The sequence below is a fragment of the Miniopterus natalensis genome, chromosome 19, assembly GCF_054644295.1.
Source record: "Miniopterus natalensis isolate mMinNat1 chromosome 19, mMinNat1.hap1, whole genome shotgun sequence".
Lineage (NCBI taxonomy): Eukaryota > Metazoa > Chordata > Mammalia > Chiroptera > Miniopteridae > Miniopterus > Miniopterus natalensis.
This window is the reverse complement of record NC_142099.1, coordinates 4,348,453-4,368,526: the sequence shown is the minus strand read 5'-3', so window position 1 is coordinate 4,368,526 and position 20,074 is coordinate 4,348,453. Positions and strand designations below refer to the sequence as shown.

The following is a 20,074-nucleotide window of genomic DNA, read 5'->3' as shown; positions in this document are numbered from 1 at the left end:
CCAGGGGTCTCCATCCTCAATGACTGTAGTGCTCCTTTTAATAAATCTGTTTACACCATTTGGTGTAAAAATTGCATCTAATTTCCCAGGCAGATCTGGAGACCTTGCTGGATTGTATGTCCTGCATTGTTGCCCCGTGACAGGCATGCTCGCAGTGCAGTGTGTAGGAGGGAAGACAATACAAGTGATTAAACATTTAGGCTTTGCGGGATGGCAGAGTGCTCACCTCCTCCCACCACCACATCAGAATTACAACTAAATTATAGAACAGTGGACCCGGAGAGCCATCTGAAGACTAGCTGAACAGAGCTAGAACTAAGGGTAGAAAGAAGAGGCCACACCGAGACTGGATTTAAATTCAAACAAACAGGAAATTAGGCTCCGTAGCTGGCCTTGCCCAGCTCACTGCTGAGCTCTGCCCCTTCGCAGCGCAGCCCTGGGAAGCTGGTCCATCTGTCCTGCCTCCACCTGTCCTCTCGAGTAGGGTTCAATCGGTACCCACCCCCCCAGAATTGCTGCGTGTGGCTTAACTGAGAGAATACATTTGGAGAGCATCAGCCCAGTGCCTGGCTCTTCGTATGCACTTAATAGGCGCTCACTGTTGCCATCACCACCATCTTCAGGATTTATGGTCTGGGCGGGTGTGGGAGGCGAGCCGGGACCTGCAGAGGCAGGGCCCGGTCTCCAGGCTCCCAAGGCCCCTGGCGATGCTGCGGTCCCTGCAAGCTACTGGCTCCCACATGTCTTGCTTGTAATGCTTTTGTGAAAACTAATGGTGTGTGGATTTCAGAGCTTGGCTGCCTTGGATTTAGATCCTGTCTCTGCTGTTTACCAGCTCCGTGACTGCACAAGTCACTTAACCCCTCTGAGGCTTGACTTCCTCCTCTTGGAAATGAGGGTCATGATAAGATTCGCTTTATAGGATTTTCACAAGGCTTAAGTGAGTTAATATACCTGAAGCTCTGGGAACAGGACCCTGCCCATGGTCAGCGCTATGTAAGTTTTAGCTAGTGTTATTTTTTAAGGTGAAGTATTTCCAGTTATCTTGAGATGATGGTAGAAGAGTGTCATGCACAGCGATAATTGCAGTATTGAAAAGGCTGTGGATAAGTGCTTAAAGAGTGCTGACAGTGTGCCGGGCGGTTGGTGCAGCAGCCTCAGGGGGAGAAGCCGGGCGTAGCTGGACCATCTTAAGGACCCTGAGCTCTGTCCCAGTGCCTCTAAAATGACTGACACAGCAGAAAGCAGCTGGTGGAAATTTCGGCCCTTCAGTTTTGGAGTGGACAAAAGAAAGCCACTTAACATTTTTCTTCATATCAGCTTAATTCCAGCCTTGAGCCTCTTGTCCCCAGTTTGGCTTTGGAAGACGGCCTGTTCCCATCCTGCCTGTGGGGCAGGGCAGTGTCTGACCAGGAGGGTGCCTGAGGCCCAGGGCCCGACCTTCCTCGGTGCCCAGGTAGCCTGTGCTGTCCAGCTGCCTCCCAGCACAGCCACAGAGCACGGGGACGCTCCTGGTGCCCAGGAGCCACAGCCCTCTGTCTCCATCTCCACCCGGGGCATTGCCCCCATCCTCGGTCGGGTTGGCCAAAGGTTGGCTCTTTCCTTTTCTTCCCTCTGGGACCCCCTTAGCATCATCTCCCCCATAATTCAGGTTTTATAAGCGCAGGGAGAACTGGTGATTTCTGCAAGCCTTTGCTCTCTACCCTGAAGTGCCCCTTAAAGCAAGGAGATAAAGGCCTCTGCTCCCTGCTCTGAGAGACCAGTCTGCCTCGATGATGATCGTGCTGCGGATGCACGAGAGATCGAGTGGAAGTCGAGAGCCACGGGGATCCACTGAGCTGCTTGAAATAGGGGCGCGTGTCCAGGCCTCATGGATTCCACCCCCTTGCGCGGGACTCAGGAGCCTTCCCCAAAACACACTCCTTCCCATCCTCGCTTTCATTCTCGGATGTGCCCTCTCCTCCCAGCTGCGACCACCCACCTTGAACAACTGCCTTTACAGATAACACCCGTCGCCTTAGTTCGTTGTTGCCTTGTTCACCCATCACTAGCGTGGGGACAAGGCAGGGACGGCCAAAGTGTCCGTGCCCTTTCGGCCCCGTGACTTTTCAGGGCGGAGGATGTGGTGTGTGCACAGCGGCGTCGACATAGAAGGACCACCCCTCCCTCCGATCAGGTCAGCGGGGGCTCCCTGGGGTCACCTGGATGATAGCTGCCCTGCCCTTAGCAGGGATGGCCACGTGCAGTCAGGGCTCGTGAGACCAGTGGGCCCCCAGCCTGGATTTTGTGGGCCGGCGGGAGATGGACGGAGTTGTAGAGATTATGTTGTGAGATGCGGTGATTGACGTCTGTGCTTTATGTCCCCGGCTAGACGGACAGACGAGTCCAGGGCCGCCGCCTGGTCTCAGTTCCCAGGTAGCTTCCTGCGGGACCAGATGCCCCGGGAGGGCAGGGACGGGGGAGTGGTCCCTGCGTCGGGGGTGGGGTGGGGAGGGGGATGTTTTATCACTGACATTGCTCACAGTTCGTGGCCCATGGTGACAAGAAAAGTCAGATTGACTTTTAAACAGTTTTATTCTTGCTCTGAAATTTTTCTCAGGCAGAGCACCCCTTCCTGCCTGGCCTGGGTGGATCCCTCCACGTCCCCCTGGCCTTCCTGCCGCCACCCCCCAGGGGGATCTAGTAAAGTATTATTCAGCTCACTGCCGGCTGCCGAGCCCCTCAGCTCCCCTCTCGCCTCGAACCCTAGTTTCCTCCCTCGGCTCCACCGCCACGGAGAGTGGTTTCCCCTCGCGGGCCCCTCCAAGCTGTCACCCACGCAGTCGGTGTCCTTGCTAAAACCTCATCAGAGGACCTGTCTGCGGGATGCATTTGGGACATCAGAAACTTCAAAACCAGCCGCCTTGGATAAAATCCATTTGACTCTCAGCGCTTTTAGTAAAATAGGAGAGAGAACTATTGGATCTCGGGAACCTTGGTCATCGAGCAGCGGCCGCATTCGGGCTCCGGGAGCCTCAGCGCTGACTTACGCCCCAGTGGCCTCACCTCTCTGGTTCAGGCAGATGGGCCCCTTTACCCCTTATCGAAATTCTTTAAGGAGAAATCCAAATAGAAGGGAATCAAAATTAAGACGGTGTTTTTCCGTGCATGTTTTTCGAGCTAGTCTAATGTTTCAGCCTTAACTATAACCTTTTTTTTTTTAAACAATTTGTCATATTTTAAAATGCACTTTTAATTGGAGAGAGGGGACTAGATGCATGTGGATGGATGACCTGTGGGGATATTAATTCACTGGCAGCCTCATTTTGCCAAATGGACTCAGGGCTGAAAGCAGCACAGCTACTTACTATTATTTTTTTAAAAATGACAACATCACTTTAAATTCAGGGCTCCGGCTTTAAAATTTCAGGGCTATGCCATGTGAGCAGTTAGTCAGATTATGGATTTAAATTTCATTTGCTTTCTGAGCTGTTTAATTCTTTGCTTATGGGCACATAATGATTTGAAAATCTAAACAATTATTGTTCATTTAGGAAGGAAGAAGCTTTCTCCCAGCCAGTCTGGAGTGTGCCAACTTATTTCCCTTGGCAGATACACTTGGGGAAATTGGAGATTTCTGAGTCCCAGAGTGTGTTAGAGAGAGACTAGAACTGCAGTTGTCAGATCTTTCTTCTGAGGCCCGACAGTCTGAAGCTGTGCCCGAGATGAAATAGAGAATTTGGTGATATGTATACACAACAAACGGCCCTATTAGGCCATTATATCTGTATAAGCAGAATTAGTCAAGAAATACATTTTGAAAAAATGTTTTTATTTTTAAACTTTATTCTTTGAGGATCAACATTCACCCAGCCTTTCATTTATCCAATGGACATTTATCTAGAGACTCTTGGGGACCGGACCCCCCGTAACTTTGACAGCTGGATGATTCACTGTCCCTGGCCTTGTGAAGATTGCGTTCAAATGGGGAGGAAACAAAATAATAACATACAGTTTATGTTGAATACAATCACTTCTGTAACAGTCATTCAGAAGGTCGTGGAAACACAGTGGAACAAATGGGAGTACGTGCCTGCAAGGTGTAAGTTCACGGTCACCTTCCCTGTGTGTACTACACCAGGTGCCCAGGGAAGGGAACTGCAGCCGGCCTCCCCCAGGGATGTCTTCCCAGAGGAAGGAGAGGGAGCCTTTTCCTGCGCGAATGTGCCACGTGCCGCCAAGTCCACCCAGAGGGGGTGCTCCTTCTAAGTCCCGCACAGGCGCAGCATTGACAAGGGGCAGCCCCGATGGCTGGTGGTTGGAATGTCGTGGTAGGTGACCACTGTGTCGTGCCTGTGCTTGTGGTCAGGACGTGGAGAATTTGGACTGTATTTTTCAGAAAAACCAAGGTGTTGTTGAAGGACTTTGTTTAAGAACAGGGACAAAAATAGCTTAATTTAAAAAATGCCCCAAAAGGAACACATGTTAACTATATAAACTTTAGATAAGCCAAAAGTTCTTATAATTTTGCCACCCTAGTGTAACACACTGTTAGCATGGTGGCGGGTGTCTTCGCAGTCATTCCCCCCCCCCCCCCCCCCCCCCGTGCTTCTCTCCTTGTTTTTCAAACAGAAATGTGGCCTTTTTTGGTACGTTGCTGTTTGTAACCCGCTTTCCCCCCTCGACAACACATTTGAATATGCCTCTGTATCCATTAAAAGCCGTCTTCTCTAATGTTATTCTTAAATTTCAGCTTGCCAGGCAATTACAAGGAGGCCCCCTCGATTTAATTGAACCAATTCCCGATTGCTATTCATTTAGATTGTTTCCAGTTTTTTCACACCCTAAACTGTACTGGAATGAATGTTTGAGGGATAATCCTAATTATGTTTTCTAAATTAACTTTTCATTGTTATTTAAAATTCCATAAATTTTTATAATTTTAATGAGAGCACTTTTTAAAGTCTCGTTTCTCATAGAAAAACAATCTCACCCACGTCATTACACAGACTGGAGTCCTGTTGCCCAGCTCACTTCCTAACGGGACTCTTCCCCATTGCGGGTCCCTCCCCTGACCCCTTGATGGGATTCTGCCTTCTTGCCTTATGCTCCCATAGTTCTTGCAACTTTTGTACCATGGAACCCATAGTGGTTCATAATAATCGCCTGTATATCATTTTCTTTCTCTCTGTTGGATGTCAAGTTTTGTGAGGGCAAGGGCACAGCCATGCTGTTAATCTCTTCCATTCTAACCACTAAGTCAACATTTGGAAGATTTTTGTTGTTGTTTCCATTGATTTTTAGAGAGAGTGGAGGGGAGAGAGAGAAACATCGATGTGAGAGAGACGCATTGATTGGTTGCCTCCAGCATGCGCCCCAACCAGGGCCAGGAATCAAACCTGCAACCCAGGGATGCACCCTTGACCTGGAGTCAGACCCGCGACCCTTCGGGCCACAGGCCAGCGCTCTAACCACCGAGTGCCACTGGCCAGGGCTGTAAAGTTAAAAATTAATAAATACAGAAACACGTGGATGCCTTAGGAAAAGGCGAAGGTACAGAAGCTAAAAGCCAAAGTACCAACAAATGAATGACCTCCGAGGGCCTCTTCACCCTGCAGCTGTAGTGAGGATGGGTCTCATCGAGGGGAGGAGGGGTGCAGTGAGTTTGCTGTGTCACCGGGAGGGGTATGGCCGCCGGTCACTGTCTTTCCGTGGCTGTCTAGAGGAGCTGGCACAGGAGTTAGTTTCTTTGCTAGTTCCCCTGTTTCAAAGCCAAGGGAGCTACATCTTCCAGATGCCTTCCCACTCGTGATAATTAAGATGAAAATAACTGTTACGCAACTCAGCCCAGCGAAAAAGCACTCTTCAGGTTTAGCCCCTTGAAAGTGGGGTTCACTGTCAGCGCCATTATTCAAGGAAAACAGGCGTGTGGACAGGGCCTGCAGGCAAAGGAGTCACCCCCTCTAAGCACCGCGGTTCAACATGCTGTCGCCCCAAACTGAGACGGAATGAACTCGGAGAGAGAACACGCCGAGTGGGAAAGGAGTGAGTACGTGTAAGATGAGTCAGGTCATCCGCAGGAATACTTTTTGGATGCCAAAAAATTTAAATCGTTGGAGAGTTGTTTTTGTTGCTTTTTTCATATATGGCGGCATTTTAGGAGCTTTCTTTTGCATAGAGGTGGGAGACAGAAAAGTATAAATGTTTGCCCTTGGAAGTGCAGAGTTCTGGCTGGCTGGCTATTAAGGTGGGGGGTGGGCCGTGGGAAAGGCCTGGTTTGGCCATCGCGCGTGGCTCCCTGGCCCCCTCCCATGCGGCCCAGGCCATGCAGACCCCGCGCAGTGGACTAATGGACCGAAACTGGCCTGATGCTGGGCTGGACCGGCTCCAACATGGAAGGAAGCTCTGGACACTGCCTCTGACTCTAGCTCTGCCGAAGCCCCGGCTACGCTTCTGCTGTAACTGGACAAGGGGACATAGGACTTTGGAAATGCAGGGGTGTCACTGCGCGGAAATAAAGCTTTCTGTACTGCACCCTCCAGTGCTACTCTCAGAAATTCCCTTTTCTCTAGATATTGCAAGAACCCCACCCCCGACAGCGACAGGGGGAGACGAGGCACACTTCCCCCCGTAGCAGAAACACATAAATAATTGGTCAGCTTCTGCCCAGGAGCTCAGGGGCTGGTTATTTTTAGGGTCAGCCATTTTTCATGCCCTGGCTTTAGAACTCAGCGCCGTGTTAGCGTAGTGTGTGATTGCACGTGACCGTGTGGTAGGGGACACTGGTGTTCTGAGAAGTGAGGCGGCACAAAGGTAAGCGTGGTGTACCTTTTCTATGCACAGCCCTGTTTTTACTCTTGTAACTGCCTTCCCGGACGATTCATGACTTTTCGGCACAATTTCTTACTATTTGAACAGTTGTATTTTTCGTTGTAGTCAGCAGTTTACATTTCAATAATTATTACTTTTATATTTTTATTTATTATGCCCTTGGGATGTAGGCTCCATTTCATTTTTATTATTTTTCAGATAATTAGAAGCAAGTGTATGTCTAACCACTTAAATAGCTCCTTATGCTAAATTTGAACAAGTTGAAACCATAGCATAATTTTGATCTTTAAGGTTGATGAAAGAAGCCCTTTATGTAGGAAAGAAAAGATAGGAAGCTGAAAGCTTGGGGAGAGAATAAAGCTAACCTTGAGGAAGCAAGAACAGAAAAATAAAAAGACCAGCACCCCCCCCCCCCCCCGATGGGGCCTGGGATTGAATCTGCAACCCAGGTACGTGCCCTTGACTGGGAACTGAACCCGTGACCCTTCGGTGCACAGGCCAGCGCTCTGCCCACCGAGCCCCACTAAATGCATGGCCAGGACTACATGCATTTTTATGGAGAGCCCTGATCTTAGGACTCCCTGGCCTCTCAAAAAACCAGCACATGGAAACGATGGGCCCGAGTCCTCCGCTCCCTGGAGCCCTGCCAGCTGGGGTACCGGTAGCGATGCTCTTCCCCCCTCACAATCAATAAGCCGCGTCTGCACACGTCCGAGCCCTTGGGGAGCGCAGCTAGAGAGGCTCTCAGCTCCTTGAGCAAGTGCGTCACGGGGGGAGCGCAAGAGAGAGGTGGAGAGCGAGGGGTGAGCCAGAGACTGTTTTTAGAAAGTATAAGCTGCTCACCCTCATGTTGGAATGTGTGGTATTTTTATGCCAATTTGCCAGTGGAATGTAGGGAATAAAAATGTACTTTTTCCATAAATGAGCAAGTCACCTAATTTAAAGGATATTCAGGATGAGTGTAAATTATTAAGGGAGTCCTTCAGGACTTTTGAGAACTATATGAGCAATTTTGCACATTAAAAATAACTTTAATTCCTGCAAAATTTCAGTTGCATAGATCATATTTTTAGGTAAAAGCACAAATAAATACAATCCGTGTAAAAGCAAGTAAAAACTTATTGGTTGTCCAATCAAACCTGAATATTTACATTATTAAAAGCTCAATTTGACTATGAAAATAATAAATGTTTTTAACATACAAATATAGGCAGTACTAATATATAGAAAAGGAAAGGAGAGGAGACAGATGACAAGTGAATAACTACATGAGGTACAAGTTGAAGCTCATAACATAGACCGTCTTGGCTGGTCCCACTCGCCCAGGGCATTTAAGCAACTATGCAAAGGTCAGAGTGACGGGAAACAGTGAGAAAGTACCAGACTGAGCAAGATGGGACCCGAGAGTTACGGGCGCCAGAAAATACATGGTTTCGTAGGCGATGGCCAGGAGTTCAGATTTCATTCTAAGTGCAGTAGGAGGGGTTTTAAATAGGAAAATACTATTGTATAATTTATATATTTATTTTTAAGGTAATTTAAAAATTTTTCAGTTACAGCCGACATACAATATTATATTAGTTTCCGGCGTATGGCATAGTGACTGAACATTTATGTAACTTGCAAAGTGAGGGGATAGCATGTTAAATGCACAAGAGCGACCTCATGGAAAGTGTACACGAAGCGCTTTCCCCTCTCAAGGCCCTCACTGTGTGCGGGTCGGGTAAACGCTCCACCGAGAAGCGCGGGCAAGTGGTGATTTTTGGGAGGACAACAGCCGGCTGTTTGCGCAGGGGCGCCGCCTGGTACCATCTGGCAGGGCAGCGCTCCAGGAAGGATGTGGGATGAAAGTCAGCCCCTCCCGAGGTCCTGGGGCACCAGACCTGAAGCCAGGGCAGGTGTGGCAACTCCGACGTGCCCCGGCAGTTAACGGCAGCCGAATTGGGGTGAAGGGCGCAGTGTTTTTCTGCCCTCTGTCTCCCATTGATCGGATGGGTAAAATGTGTTGGAGAAAACTTGCTCTCTCCCTTTGGGGTGGTGGTTGTGAAGGGATTTTTAAGGACTTCATTAAGCTGTTGGCTGGAACATTTCATGGGGATACTGGGTCTCTTCTAGGTAACTTGGACGCTGACAACTCAATGACATTCACCTTCCTTTCTGGGCTTAGTGCAGCCTTTTCTGCTAGTTGCACCTTTACCAGGGTCCAGCATTTGAATAAAATGTCTTGAAGTGTCCATGCCCTGGCCAGTGTTGCTCAATGGTTAGAGTGTTGGCACATGCAGTGAAGGGTCCTGGGCTCAAGTGCCGGTCAAGGGCACGTACCTGGGTTGCAGGTTTGATCCTGGCCCCAGTCAGGGCACGTGCGGGAGGCAACCAATCGATGTCTCTCTGTCACATTGATGTTTCTCTCTCTCTCACAACCCCCCGCACCCCTTCCCTTCCACTCTATTTAAAAATCAATGGAAAAAATATCCTCACGTGAGGATTAACAACAACAAAAAAGCCTCGAAGTGTCATTAGCAATGGCTTAAGTCCATGAAGGTGCCACAGACATGCTCATGAGCGAGCTCTTATAGCGGGGAGCGGTTTCACCTCTACATGAAAAGGTGACTGTGAGGTTGTCCCTTGGTGACATTATTGGTGCAGCTGAAGCTGCCGCTCTCCGAAATGAGATGTTGCGCGAAGGTCTTTGATGCACATTCAGAGAAACACAAAGGACAGGCGGGCTGGATGCTAAGTCTTTGTCAGTGCTGTTGACTTAGACACGCTCCCTTCCCCGGGCCTGTTTTGCAAGCCTGAATTGGAGCCTGAAGAATTTCTCCACATAAATGTCTTCAGTCTGGCCCTGGCACATCCATCACAGGCCTGCTTTTGAATTGCAAAGATAACCTTAAGATACGAGCCTTAGACTGGGCAACACGCGACATGCAGAGAAAGGGCAGCCGCCTCCGTGATGCAGTCAGGCGTCAGGCAGTGCCCAGGAGGGGAGCAATCGGCGAAAGGATCGGGCTGGTGAAAAAATGGGTTCTTCCCCATTAAACTGTACGTGATGTGTTTTTCACAATGCAGGCATCAGTGGAAAGAGAAATATTTTCTCAACTAAAAATAGACGGGTGGCGAGGGAGAGGGGAGGTATGGACGGGATCGGGGCATAAATATGTCTGGTTACATCAGCATCTCAAATGAGAAAATTTAAACACATTCCATCGTAGTGACTTCAGGTGTTTACGTGGACTTGGGGCTATGAACACTTCTTCATGTTGATAATGGCTCTGTGCTTTTTTTGAAAGTACATTTGGACTTCACACGTTGTTATCTTCGCCATTCTAAAACCTGTGTTGCTTATTTCCAGGTTTGCCAAAGATGCAGGTGATCAGGAGCTATGCTGGGACGCCACCCCCCGCCCTCCACGAAGGGCCCCCGCTGCACATCCAGGCCGGGGACACCGTCGAGCTGATGCGGGGAGACGCGCACAGCCTGTTCTGGCAGGTACGGCCCGAATGGCAGCCCTGTCCGTTTAATGAAGGACCGATGACCGCCTCCTGGAAACCGGCTGCTCTTGGCTTTGGAAATTTTACGTGATGTGGGGGAAAGTATTTTTTATTAACCTTTCTCATACGTACCAACGCCAAAGTGGCAACGGGCATTAGAACACTAAAGAAAACTGGGGTCAGTGTTGTGAATCAGAATTACAATTTTTTATTAAAAAATTCATATTTTGCAAGAGCATTTTTTCCAAACCTAGGACCTGTGGGTATGACCTGATTTGCACGGCATTTATATATTAATGATTCACTTAAGGGGAACTACCTAAAGAGCTTGTCCGTGGCCGTTTGTGGCCATAGTTGATTTGTCACCACCCACAGAATTACCTGAGGTTCTCAGAGGTGCTCTGGGCATCACTCATGAAATATATGAGATATGGAAAGTAAGTGAGCATTTGCTGTTTGCTGGTGGTGAAATCTCTCTCGTCCAGTAAACTGTCCATATGTAAAGTGTACAGTTTGTAAAGTGTACAAATGTATGTACAAGTGAAATCACTACAACCAAAATGCCAAAGTCAGCCCCCAGAGTTTTTGTTTGCCCCCCAGGCCCCTCATGTCCTGGCCTGTTGCCCTCCCCAGCCCTCAGGCACCCCTGTTCTTCATAGACATTACTTGTTGTGTCCTATTAGCAGACTCGGGGACACGAAGCTTTCCCAGTCTCATGGTGCAATAATGGCTTTGGAAGCTCTCAGGAGAAATGAGAACTGTTCGATGGCAGAGTGTGTATGTCTGTTGAGGGAAGGATATATGATAGGGACAAGGGACGCTCATGTCTGGACAGAGAAAAACAATTAGCACGTTTATTTCAGATCAGCAAGTGTGTATTGAGTGTCAGCCCTGCGCTCGCCACTCAGACACTGCTCGCGCGTCAAGGAACAGCTTGGACTGGTGGCTTGACATTGGGTCCCTGTCTTTGGAAGGACTGTTCTTGCTTGCAGGCAGCGAGCGATACGTTTGAATATTCAGACATGAGTTAAAAGTTCATGTAGTATTTCTGGCAAAGAGGTGGCTTGAGTCAGAATTGTCCTGTGGGTGCCTCTAAGCCAGTCAGAGGAATTTTCGTTGGATACCATTCATTCCTCCTGATTGAAAGGAGCCAAGGAGAGTGAGAGAACCTGGATTCAGGTCATGCATCTGTAGCCAGATAACTGTGTGGCATGGTCAGCTCACTCACAGCGTGGCCTGATGTCTTCACCTGTTACAGGAGGAGGGCTGCGCCCAAGTAGTGTTCACAACTCTGGCTGAAGCACCTGGGGGGCTTTGTAAAAATGTCAACACATAACCCCTTTCCAGGGATTAGACTGCAATTGGTCTGGTTGAACCCTGAACCCAGGCGTGAATAGTTTGTATAGAAGCCCAGATAAATTTAATGTGAGCCACTGACTAGATGAGAAACCAATTGATAAGATCCCACAGTAGTTACGGCCATTTTCCTCAGCTCACTAGTCACTGATAATAAACCAACTTAGTAAGTGTGCCTACAAAATATGGTGTTACAATAAATGTAATACCTTGGCTCTGATAATTATCAAATGGTACATTTTCAGAGAACCAGCGTGCAATAAAATGTGCTTGCTACTACCTTCACACTGAACTTCACATAATTCTTTTCTTAGATTCAAACGGCATTTTGAGGTCTTGCAATGCTCTGAGGCTGTGATGATATAGAGCCAGTTTTTGGTTTATGGACTGTCCCTGTGGAAGGTACCTGTAGGAGACTGGCCTGAGTGTGGCCTTACTCAGTGGAATGATCTAGAATGATAGCCTCTTTCCTCCTGTGGAAAGAATGTTGCTGGTTGGATCCTCTGGAGTCACTTGAGTCTGTAGGTACGTTTCCTGTGGATCCATCTGCATCAATTTGCCAGTTTTCACATTCCGAGAAGACAGCTGCTTTATGGTTTGCATCCTAGAGGATGTGACTCCTGCACCGGGGATTTCTTTTTTAATGGCTTTTGAAAAGATAGTTTTTAAGCACTTCTCTCGGTCTCCACCCAAGTGGTTCCTTCTCATTTGAGGTTGCAGGTGATTATCACCAGAGAAGGAAGTGGATGCTTTTCTCTCCTGTGCAAGAATTTAGGAGATTGTAGCTCAGCTCGCTGAGTGTTAGTTACTGACTCTGCCATGTGTTAGCAGAATAACCTTAAGATCACTTCCTCTGTAGGCCTCAGTTTTATCTTCTGTAAAATGCATACAGAAGAAAATAAATGTTATGATCGTTACTGCATATAGAACAAAAGCTACAATGTATGAAAAAGTTCTATTACAGTGCCCGTTAGACAGAAGCTCCTCTTTATTAATCCATCTATCTATCCATCAACTACCGATAAAGTGCCTACTATGTGTCCGACTCTGTTTCCTACTGGGAGGACCGCCAACAAGACAACTGGTGTCTGACCTCGTGGCCTTAACGGTCTAAGGAATGATCAGAGCTCACGGATGATGACATGGGTTTCCATTTTAAGTTTCTTATTAAGGGTTTTTATAAATCACATTGCCACCCATATATCCAGTGTTAAATCTGGGGAGAAAAGTCTTGATTAGTTCCTGGGATGGTGCGTTGGCATTTCAAACATGCCTTTTGTACTAGCCAGGTGCTTTGGCGTATTTGGAAATGTTGAAGAAGAGATGCTTTGCGAACAAAACTGTTCTCTCCTCTGTTTTTTTCCCTGAGTCTCTTCCCGAGTTAGTGCAGAAAGTTGGATTTTGCTGTAGACTGACACGTTTTGCGCATATACTTTGTCCAGAGAATGCAAAGCATCCCCCACTATCAGGAACTTTCTCTGAATAGCTATTAGTCTAGTCTGCATTATTACTATAACAACAGTAATTTCTAATGCTATTGAAGCGAGTGGCCTATCTGCATTTTTATTGTAACTTCTTTCAAACAATGAGTTGCCAATTGAGCTGTAAAAATGGTCTCTGTTGAATCTTTGCATTGAAGAGACTTATTTGGCAGCTTTTTGTCTTTTTTCCTTTGTTCTTTCTTTCTCTTTCTGTGAAAGTTCTGTGGGACTGTCTCCAAGTGAAGTGAGTATAGAATAGAAAATTGGCCACTCAGGGCAGTTGCCTCATGCAGGTGCGAGGCACGGTTTTGACTGAGTGAAGCCACACAAAGGCCACTTCTGATGTGTCACTGACCGGTGGTGATAAACCTGTTGCTTTTAAGTCGTTCATAAGGGCTTAGTAACTGAGGGGAATATGCTTCATGCCGAAAGAGATTGTTCATATTAGAAAAGTTATTTTTCCAGAAAAGATACAGATTCTGCCTACTGGGGGGGCGGGGGAGGAGCAAGAGAAACAGGCAAATATGAAATCATGCCATGCCATATATGGTTTCTATATGATAGAGCGCTTTATATGTATTTCTTTTTAGAATTAAGCTTGGGAACAGTGAGGACCGTGTGTCTTATATTACACGGGGCTTTATTTGCGCCCCTGTCATCTGTGAATACTCAAATGTTCCACAGGGAGGATTTTGTAAGCTAATTGGAACCAAAAGGCAATAATAAGTGGTAGAGCTGTAATCAGTATGCCCCCCAATATATATATATATATATATATATATATATATATATATATTTATCCACAATGAGAGTTAAGTAACCTAGAAAATCGTTGAGATGCTTCGCACTTACAGATCAGGCATCTCCGTGGTCTTTGTTTGAAGAAGTGGAAGTTTTTGCACACAACCTGGTCAATGCACAGACATCTCCACAGAGGGCAAACTAGATGGGTCGTTTTAAGGGGCCCAAGGGTATCGTCCCGCAGACTCCCTGCTTCGGCCTCGTAACCGGGGAGCAGACGTCTCTGGGAGCTGTGCTTTTCCCAGCTCAGAGCCCTCCCCCAGGGCGTTTCTCCGCGAAATCCCCACCTTGGTTTTTGCTGGGGCGCAGTTTCAAGGTTGACCTTGAGCTTGTTCCTCCGTTGACCTTGGCGGTGCCTCTCACCTGCCTCTCACCGCCTGCCCGTCCCTTGTGTAAAACCCGGAGAAGCCGGGCGGCCTGGGAATGGCTGCGCGTGGGGGTCAAGCTGTGTGAAGAGTCCGCGCTCGTTTGGCGTCAGTATGTCCTGCAGTCACGAGACCTTCATTTTAACAGGTGTTTACCTGCAGCTGCTGGGTTAAATCAGGGTCCCTAATTACAGGAAAGGAGAAAAAAGCAGAGAGCACGCCTGTTACAGAACAGGGGGGCCGGGAGAGATGATGAGGGGAGATAGTAGATGCTGGGGAGGGCTGGGAGGAACATTCGCCGGGGTGACTGCCAGCTGGCTTTGACGGAACAGATCGTAAACTGGCTTCTCGGGAATGTTTCCAAGCGGACAGACCGTGTCCTGGGGCTTGGCGAGGCTCCCGAGCGAGTGGGCGAGGTCCTGATTGTTGACTCTCAAGATGGACATTTTCGGTGCATAGTTCTTCCTGGTATTTTTCCTGAGTTTGGTCCGGGGTGAAATGTAGGTTATCATGTACCTAGATGAGAACACTGCCATCCAAGTCCAAGATCGGACAGTGAAGCAGCACCTCATCTTTTCCCAGGAGAGAGCATTATTAAGGGGAAGGGTCTGGGAATTCTGTTGTGGTCCCTTTTCATCTGTTACGTTGTCCCCGTGGACGGTAGGGCCTGCCGCAGTCATTCAACGTCCGCGTCAGTCAGAGGCCGTCCACTGGGCCATCGGCCCGCAGTCGCGTCTGACGTGACTACTGATCTGATACCACGGTGGTTCCAGTGGAGTGTGCACATACCCTCACGGCCTCGGGCAAATAATCCATCAAACTATAACGCCTATTGAATTTTAATCACTCACATAATTTGAATTCCTGAAGAATGGATAAATGAATGAAATCCCCAGCAAGTCCAGTCCTGTGTACCCCGCAAAATAGAGGACTTCACGCCGAGTTAGAGTGAAGGTTGTTAAGGACCTGAAATGTCCTTGTCTTCTATAAAGAAGTGCGACCGGGTTAAATCACCGACACGTAACGTCCCTCATGAGGAATTTGTGGATCAGATACTTCTTGGTCAGAGTAACTTGACTGTAGGGACTTGGGGAAAATGCTCATGGAAGCAAAGAACAGTGGTGGTAAAAGACACCTCAGAAATCCTTGGGTCACTTTCTGCCCTTTCACTGGTGGGAATATTGAAGCCAAGAAAAGTTAGACGGCTTTCCCAAGATCAGAAGGCCGGGAGTAGAAGGCTCCCTACTCTCTAGCCGTACCTGATGATTACCTCGTGAGACTTTTTTCTGACCCCAAATTCTGTAAAAATCTATGAAAATAACCAAAGCAAAAGCCAGTCAAGGAAATGGCATGATCTGAATGAGATCCTTGAAGTGAGGAGCCGTGCCTGTCCGTCTGTAGGCCCCCGGTGCCTGGCCTAGCGCCTCACCCACCCTGGGCGGTCGGCTGACTCTCGTGGTAGAAAAGGAACTTCTTAGCGACGTCCGATGCTGCGTGAGCAGCGTGCGCGCCGAGCTGTCCCTCAGAATGTTTGCTGTGATCACTTGACGATTAAAACCACCAAGGGTAGGAAAACATCCATTCGTTGTTTGCCAGGATTAGAAAAACAGATTTCTACATTTTGGACTTTTGTGGAGCCTGGTTTATTTTGGGGGGTTACATGGCCTCTCCCAAGTAGGATTTCTTCCGAGATGCGGTGGAACCTTGTTCATCTCCCGAGATTTTGTGTCGAGCGACCGTCTGAGGTCTGGTTTACCCACGTGCAGGTTGGCTTTTGCCTGCTGTTGTTTTCTTTTATCAAAGGTCTTCTTTTCTTTACTGCACCAATAAAACACAGTTATGAGACCGTGACTTAGGAGCGCACCATGCGCAGCGTCTTAGCCGGTGGGACCTGGGAGACGCCCATCGCCGGAGGGTTCCCTTCCCTGCCGGGGAAATCCACGGGCCACACAGAATACAGTTTTGGATAATATGGAAAACGTCCCCCAAAGCTTCACTCTGCTGTTATATTCCTCTCACATCCAGTGAGTGTAGAAATACAGCTCATGGCATTTTAGTGGCGTTTTCCTTAGTGTACATTGCACAACTTTTAATTTTTTTTCGAGTTTTTGACACTTGCGTCTGCCAAAACTTCAGGGATGCCGTCAACACAGACAATGTTGGGCTCGTTGGGAAAACCTTCTAGTGGAACGGAGGGATTTGTCCTCTGTTTTGACAACTTGATATAGTTATTAAGCTTTGCATATTGAAGATAAGTTTAATTTCAGAGACCCTGGACCGAGACGCAAGTGTTGCCTGTTTGGTTACTCAGAATTCTCAGCCCGGGACGGCCCCTCATCTGCCAACGAACTCCCCGGGGCTCTGAATTTCATACCCTCACAATTGCTTTCCGTTTCTACGCTGGGCGAAAGTTAAGCATCCTGGTCTCTTTTGCCTAATGGCTCAAGGCTCATGGTTTCGTGCCTCTGTGTGAGGCATGAATATTTTGGAATTCGTCCTAATGACCATTCGGTATAACCATGTGCAGTCGTGCTTGGATTTTCAGGGTGATCGCTAGTGGGAAAATGCAGATCTCACTTGCCATACAAGAAGCAATTCCGATGGGGCAATGTGCCTACTTAGAAGGAAGCAGTAGGGCGCTCGCTTCAAGAAATGGACCATCTGGGACGTGGGGTTTCCTGTTCACGCGAAAGTTACGTGAGAGCCTGCGTTACCCGTGGCTTAGCCGACGTGTCTAGACGTGAGGAAGGTGGTGGGATTGTACACAGGACCCTGTTAAAATTTCTATTTTAATAGCACATGAATAGGTCAATTAGAAAATGAAAATTCAGAAGTGAAACCATCAATTGGGAGTAATTAAAAAGCGATGCCGTGGGGGGAAACGGAAAAGAGGCATTTTTAGGGCTTGCCAAGTGTTTTCACACAGGTTCGCCCCTCGATCCTGCCGCCTGGTGAGGCGCGGGCGGCAGATCTTCCGTTGCCCTCGGCCACCACTGAGACTTGTCCGGGGCTGCACCGTGATTCGCGGCCGAGGTGGGGACAGAAGGAGCCCTTCGGACGCCGCGTCCCCGCTGTACTGTCTGATGCTGCCTTTCCGTGCTCTCCGAGACCCGGCGCTGACACGTGGCTCACTGATGACAGTGGGCGCGACGCGGCGGCCGCAGGTCACTCTCCTCCCAAGACCAGCTGCACACAGGGCCTTCGTCCTGGCCTCCCTCCGTCGCCGCCACTTTGGCCCTGTTGCGTGCATTCCCCAGAGCTGCCAGAGCAATTCCCAGGATAGTGCCTGCTACAGGCTCTCTCCATCTCTCTACACATCCATCTGTCCGTCCGTCCGCCCACCCAGTCGGTAAACTGACTTGTGTATTTGCCTCTATTCCCGTAATTCGTGGCCCCCCTGTACGTCTCGCTCCCCTCACGCTCAGACTGTGTCTCTCTGACAGTTTGACAGTGGCTGGGCAGGGTGACGGTCACTCGGGCCGTCACCCACGCGTGATAAATTGCGTAGTAATCTCCACAGCACCACGGTGCATACGCTGACTGTGTTTAGGGCATTGTAACTTGGGAGAATTTCAGTCTTTCATAAATAACCATTCATCTGTCCCTTTTAGCATTCAGCTTTCCACACCTGTTTCCAATTGTTCTGCGCTATTCCAGGAGCGTGTGAAAGCTCCATCCAGGTGGTATTATGGGGATAAATGAGCCACAGGGAAAAGTCACTGTATTTTTCTTAAAGCAATTCTGTCTCCTTTTCACAAAGTTAGGAGCCAAGTAATTTGCGATTAAGACTTTTGTAGGACGTCCTCTGTCATTTTAAGCTATCTGTCTCCATGGGTTTAAAAAGTGCAGTTTTGGCTCTGCCGACCTAGCACCCATTAGTATTTTCCTCTGTACTGGTGGATTGTAAATACCATTTCTACCAGCATATTTAAAATGGTTTTAGTTCATTATGATTCACTGTGGATTCTTATGAAAGAAGAATGAGAAATAGTTATAAGCTAAGGTCAGTTGGAAATAATTAAGAGTCTGCGGATGCATTTATATTGACGGGGTTCCGGGATTTGAGGGAAAGGTGTCAATAATTTTAGTTTGATGCAGTTTTCTACAGGAGGCAGTTTGCTTTTCAGGGAAAGAAGGCATTATTTTATGAATTATGATGTAATATTATTTTGCTTCCTGTCTGCTCCAGTGTGATTAATGAAGATTATAAAGTTGCATCTTTTCTTGCCATTTACGGCCCATACCCGGTTTCTCAGGTTCTTTCCAAAAAAAATATTTTCATAGGAACGACCCAACCTGTACTGTTCGATTTTACTGAAGTCCCATCGCATGATCTAGAGAGTGCCCTGCAGAATAAATGCATAAAAGATAGCGCTGTAGGGCGCATCAGATGACGCTGGGAAAGAGACGTGTTTTCAGGTTGACCTTGACGTTGCTAACAGACTCCCAAGGACGACTATCAGGTGGGAGGGGAACTGAAAGAGGTGTCCGATCTCTGGCATTTGTAGTAGGCACAAAAGGAACGACTAGCGGAAGATCTGACCCAGAATAAAATGCCCACATGGGAATGCAAAGGCGAAGGAAATTCAGCTCCAGGTCTCCCATCAAGGTCAGTAACAATTTCAGAGAGATCAAAACGTAAAGTGCACAAAATGATTGGCTTTGAGGACGGTGGATTTCACAGCGAGAGCCTGCTGTGCCATCTGGGCGGAGGGGGTTGACAGCTGCTCCCCCATTGGCATTAATGAATTAGCAATGTGCTCCCAGACACACCCACTGGGGAGCCACAGACAGCCCCCCTCCTCACTGCTTCCAAATGTGGGGGTGGCTGGTCCCTTAGTGAGGGGGACAGTCACTGAACGGCACATGCCATCTCTCAGAGCTACAACTGGCGTCTCCCAGGAACTTGGGACAAAGTGCAACTTTATACATCTCTTAGACTACGTTAAATTAGCGCTCCCTCCTGTCATCTAAGGACGTCCGTGACCATAAGGAAATGTAACCTGCACTGCTAGGGTATTTCGTTAAGGAGCAAACAATTTGGAATGGCCTGGGGACTTGGCTTAGTGACGATCTCCCCCTCCTGAGAGGCCCCAGCCTCGCGCCTGAAATGCAGCGATGGGGAACTGCGCAGTGGCCTGTGCAGTCGCCGTGTGTCCCGGTGTACCCCGCCCTGCCTCCTCACGCCTTGTGTCCTGATGTAGTTAATCATCACGACCCGCCACGCTCAGAAGACCTGGTGTGGGTAGAAAGTATATGATCCCCTAGTTTTAGGACATTTGTTCATTATGTGGCCATGGAGACCTCTCCCTCTACCGTCCAGCATGGCTCCCATCCGTGCCTTTCAGGAGGAACCCTTGGTTCTACAGAGGAAGAAACACAAATGATGGGCCAGTCCGTGCACCGTCAGAAACTGAAAAATCCGTTACGTGTCCCCTGCTCTCCCATTTTTCATGTTTCTACGTCTCTTGACCCGTCTCTTGTCTGGGAGCGGCATTCTCATGAGTTCCGTCAGCAACACGAGCAGTCACCAAGTGAATCGAATTCCCAATTAATTATGGAGCCTGCACAAAACCAATGTGATCTACTTGTAATGATGAACGTGAAGTTGGAAAATACAATATTGCTTGTTGTCTCTGTGTAGGATCGGGGGCTATAAAGTGAACAAAATTGAACGGTAGATTGGAAAGTCAAGCTTGAATTCTTGTTTTATACTCATGACTTGAAACCACACGTAACATTTAACCATTTTAAACCCTCTCTGCTTATT

General features: G+C 48.2%; 1 protein-coding gene across 2 annotated transcripts in view; it reads left to right on the top strand.

Moving 5' to 3' along the window:
• VAV3 (vav guanine nucleotide exchange factor 3) overlaps positions 1-20,074 on the top strand; it is a 157,537-nt gene that overhangs the window by 115,871 nt on the left and 21,592 nt on the right. For both annotated transcript variants that reach the window (XM_087827792.1, XM_087827793.1), the window contains exon 20: positions 10,163-10,299. In XM_087827792.1, coding sequence (XP_087683918.1) covers positions 10,163-10,299 — 137 coding nt within the window. The remainder of the gene's footprint in view (positions 1-10,162; positions 10,300-20,074) is intronic.